Source organism: Pseudoliparis swirei, chromosome 18 (genome assembly GCF_029220125.1).
Source record: "Pseudoliparis swirei isolate HS2019 ecotype Mariana Trench chromosome 18, NWPU_hadal_v1, whole genome shotgun sequence".
In the NCBI taxonomy this organism is placed as follows: Eukaryota; Metazoa; Chordata; class Actinopteri; order Perciformes; family Liparidae; genus Pseudoliparis; species Pseudoliparis swirei.
The window spans coordinates 27,410,085-27,414,508 of NC_079405.1; the positions used below are offsets into that span (position 1 = coordinate 27,410,085).

Genomic DNA, 4,424 nt, shown 5'->3' on the forward strand with positions numbered 1-4,424 from the left:
TGAGTGTTTTGTTTTCCCGGGCGACGCCGAAGTAATGTGGTAAACCTCAAATAATGGATTTATAAATATTTAAATTATAGCTGATATTAGCTTTAGCTCCCAGAAAGAAAGCAAACGAACAAATAACTGTCGGCAGAGACGATCCATCTTCTCAACTCTCACTCGGAGTAGCGCCACTGGATGGAGGACTCCATCGATCTATTGATTAGCACATTTTGGATTCGTAAGACGTTGCGTTTTGGGAGGCTTTGTTTATGACTTATATGCACATTTAAAGTACAGCTGATAGTAACACATTGTGGATGACTGCTTCTTTGTCGTCGACATCCTGAGAATTAAATTAAAGCTCCTGCAGGTGGATGAGCTCAGTGGTGCTCCGGGGGAATTTAACAATAGCGACATATTGCTGTGTGCAACCCCCCCCGTTGGTCTTTAAAAAAGAAGGAAATATGGATGAAGCACTAAAAATGATCATGAAACCGAGTGAGAGGGAGATTTACGAGAGGAACCGAATCACCAAACATCACCTCAGAGCATAAAAAGAGACTTTAATACCACAATCATTGACACACACACGTAAAGATGTTGTGACAGGGCGTGGCTCCATTTCACCACTGGTGTGAGCTCAGCCTGTTCAGGAATGCAGCACCCCGGGGTGGGGAAGGGGGGGCGGGATGCCATCCATCATCCTCCACGGGACGCGGTAGCTCCGCCTCCTCCAAGGGACGAGGTAGCTCCGCCCCCCTCCAGGTCAGGGACCCGGGACGGTCATCAGAGAGCGGCGGGCCTCCTCGTAGGCGCCCAGGAAGATGAACCCGCCCACGCTGATGAAGGCCGTCCTCGGGATGCTGCCCGCGAACAGACTGCAGAGGAAGAGGAGGAGAAGAAGAAGAGGAGGAGGAGGCGGGTCAACCTTGAGAGTCACTTCACAGAGAGAGAGAGAGAGAGAGAGAGAGGGGGGGGAAGAAGTCGGGGCGACCGAGGGACCCCGACGAGAAGCCGTCGACGCCGCGGGGGTCACAGGATGTGACTGGCCATGAGACCCCCCCCCCCTCCTCCTGCTACACAGCTGTTTTTGGGATTAGGCTTCAAGCCCCCACCCTGAGGCCTCCCTGGAGCACCCCCCCCCTCTCTCTCTCTGAATGGCATCCACACATGTCCGTCTGCCGTCCCCTCCCTCCGTCTCTCCGCCCGGCGACGCCCCCTCAGCTGGCTCAGTTATTCGGGGTTTTCTCCCTTTTCTCGCTGCGTCATCCACTTCTCAGACGCTCGCTCGCCCGTCTGTTCCTTTTCTGCCTTTTTCTTATACCCCCCCCCCCCACACACACACACAGCTCTCCCTCTCCGCCTGTCTCTCTCCCTCGCCGTGAATTTGCCGACCGACACCTTCTGACTGCCGGTCCGCCCCCGCGTGGCCCGAACCAGATGAAGTGTGTGTGTGTGTGTGTGTGTGTCTATGTGTGCGTGTGCAGGTGTTACCCGGAGCGTTGAAAAGGGGAATATTTTCCACCTCTTAACAACACCTTAAAGGACGAACCTTTGAATGACGAACCCTTATAGGACGACCCCTTGGAGGTCAAACCCCTTGAAGGTCGACCCATTATAGGACGACCCCTTGGAGGTCAAACCCCTTGAAGGTCGAACCCCTTGATGGACGAGCCCTTATAGGACGACCCCTTGGAGGTCAAACCCCTTGAAGGATGAACCCCTTGGAGGTCAAACCCCTTGAATGACGAACCCCTTGAAGGTCAAACCCCTTGAATGACGAACCCCTTGAAGGTCAAACCCCTTATAGGACGACCCCTTGGAGGTCAAACCCCTTGAATGACGAACCCCTTGGAGGTCAAACCCCTTGAATGACGAACCCCTTGGAGGTCAAACCCCTTGAAGGATGAACCCCTTGGAGGTCAAACCCCTTGAAGGTCGAAATCCTTGGAGTCAAACCCCTTGGAGGTCAAACCCCTTGAAGGTCAAACCCCTTGAAGGACGAACCCCTTGAAGGTCAAACCCCTTATAGGACGACCCCTTGGAGGTCGAACCCCTTGGAGGTCAAACCCCTTATAGGACGACCCCTTGGAGGTCAAACCCCTTGAAGGACGAACCCCTTGGAGGTCAAACCCCTTGAAGGTCGAAATCCTTGGAGTCAAACCCCTTGGAGGTCAAACCCCTTGGAGTCAAACCCCTTGAAGGTCAAACCCCTTGAAGGACGAACCCCTTGAAGGATGAACCCTTGGAGGTCAAACCCCTTGAAGGATGAACTCTTGGAGGTCAAACCCCTTGAAGGATGAACCCCTTGGAGGTCAAACCCCTTATAGGATGACCCCTTGGAGGTCAAACCCCTTGAAGGTCGAACCCCTTGAAGGACGAACCCCTTGGAGGTCAAACCCCTTATAGGACGACCCCTTGGAGGTCAAACCCCTTGAAGGACGAACCCCTTGGAGGTCAAACCCCTTATAGGACGACCCCTTGGAGGTCAAACCCCTTGAAGGACGAACCCCTTGGAGGTCAAACCCCTTATAGGACGACCCTTTGGAGGTCAAACCCCTTGAAGGACGAACCCCTTGGAGGTCAAACCCCTAATTCACGCCTTCATCTCCAGTAGGTTAGACTATTGTAATAGTCTTTTTTCAGGTCTCCCCAAAAAAGCACTTCGACAGCTACAACTTATTCAGAATGCCGCTGCCAGAGTCCTAACAAAGACTAAGAAAGTTGAACACATTACACCCATTCTCAGGTCTCTGCATTGGCTACCAGTACGTCAGAGAATCGACTTCAAAATACTGCTGCTCGTTTATAAATCTCTAAATGGTGTAGGTCCAAAATATATCTCTGACTTGCTTCCACCTTATGAACCCTCTAGGCCTCTTAGGTCATCTGGGGCCGGTCTGCTAACTGTTCCCAGGGTTAAAACAAAACATGGTGAAGCAGCATTCAGTTATTATGCCACACACAGTTGGAACAAACTTCCGGAAGAGCTTAGATCTGCACCAACTCTTACTACTTTCAAAACAGGCTAAATACGTTTATGTTCTCCATTGCCTTAAATTGAATCTTGTATTAATCCTGAAATAATAAGACAACGACAGAAGGAATGATTCTTTGCACTTAGATTTTTATCTTTATTTTTTCTTTTATTAATCTTCTTTTATGCTTTTATGCCTTTTTAAATTGTTTCTTTGATGCACTTTGTATTCCTCTTTTTTTATTTCTTATTCTTGATCTATTTTTTGTAAAGCACTTTGAATTGCATTCATGTATGAAATGTGCTATATAAATAAACTTGCCTTGCCTTGCCTTGCCTTATAGGACGACCCCTTGGAGGTCAAACCCCTTGAAGGTCGAAATCCTTGGAGTCAAACCCCTTGGAGGTCAAACCCCTTGAAGGTCGAACCCCTTGGAGGTCAAACCCCTTGGAGTCAAACCCCTTGAAGGACGAACCCCTTGAAGGACGAACCCCTTGGAGGTCAAACCCCTTGGAGGTCAAACCCCTTGAAGGATGAACCCCTTGGAGGTCAAACCCCTTGAAGGTCGAACCCCTTGAAGGACGAACCCCTTATAGGACGACCCCTTGGAGGTCAAACCCCTTGAAGGTCAAACCCCTTGAAGGTCGAACTCCTTGGAGTCAAACCCCTTGAAGGTCAAACCCCTTGGAGGTCAAACCCCTTGAAGGACGAACCCCTTGGAGGTCAAACCCCTTGGAGGACGAACCCCTTGGAGGTCAAACCCCTTGAAGGTCAAACCCCTTGAAGGATGAACCCCTTGAAGGACGAACCCCTTGTAGGACGACCCCTTGGAGGTCAAACCCCTTGGAGGACGAACCCCTTGGAGGTCAAACCCCTTATAGGACGACCCCTTGGAGGTCAAACCCCTTATAGGACGACCCCTTGGAGGTCAAACCCCTTGGAGGACGAACCCCTTGGAGGTCAAACCCCTTATAGGATGACCCCTTGGAGGTCAAACCCCTTGGAGGACGAACCCCTTGAAGGTCAAACCCCTTGGAGGACGAACCCCTTGAAGGTCAAACCCCTTGGAGGTCAAACCCCATTAAGGACAACAACGTTTCCTTCGTACTGCGGCGAAGGAGTGACACGCCCGACTTCCTCTCGCTCTTCGTGCCTGAAACGCAGCCACAGGCGCTCCGACCTGAACCGGTTCCAACCGGGGAAGGCAACAAGCAGGAGCCAATCGGGTGCGGGATCAAGCGGAAAGAACATGTGGCATCCCGGTGAGCCGTGACAGTGAGCCACATCGAGGAGGACCACGAAGTAAAGCCTGCAGAGAAAAGTTTGAATAACACAAGCTGGGAGTGTCGAATGCGACTGAGGTGCATTATGGGAAATGTAGCATCAAAATCTCTAAAAGAGAGGATAACTCGGCCTCCTTGAACCGTTCTTCCCTTTAATCCGTCACTTGGGAGACTTCTA

The 4,424-nt window shown here is 51.2% G+C and overlaps 1 protein-coding gene across 4 annotated transcripts in view; it reads right to left on the reverse strand.

Moving 5' to 3' along the window:
- Nucleotides 1–528: 528 nt before the first annotated feature.
- Nucleotides 529–4,424, reverse strand: part of slc25a26 (solute carrier family 25 member 26) — a 32,485-nt gene continuing 28,589 nt past the window's right edge. For all 4 annotated transcript variants that reach the window (XM_056437466.1, XM_056437465.1, XM_056437467.1 and 1 more), the window contains one exon: nt 529–863. In XM_056437466.1, coding sequence (XP_056293441.1) covers nt 752–863 — 112 coding nt within the window. In that variant the 3' untranslated portion in view covers nt 529–751. The remainder of the gene's footprint in view (nt 864–4,424) is intronic.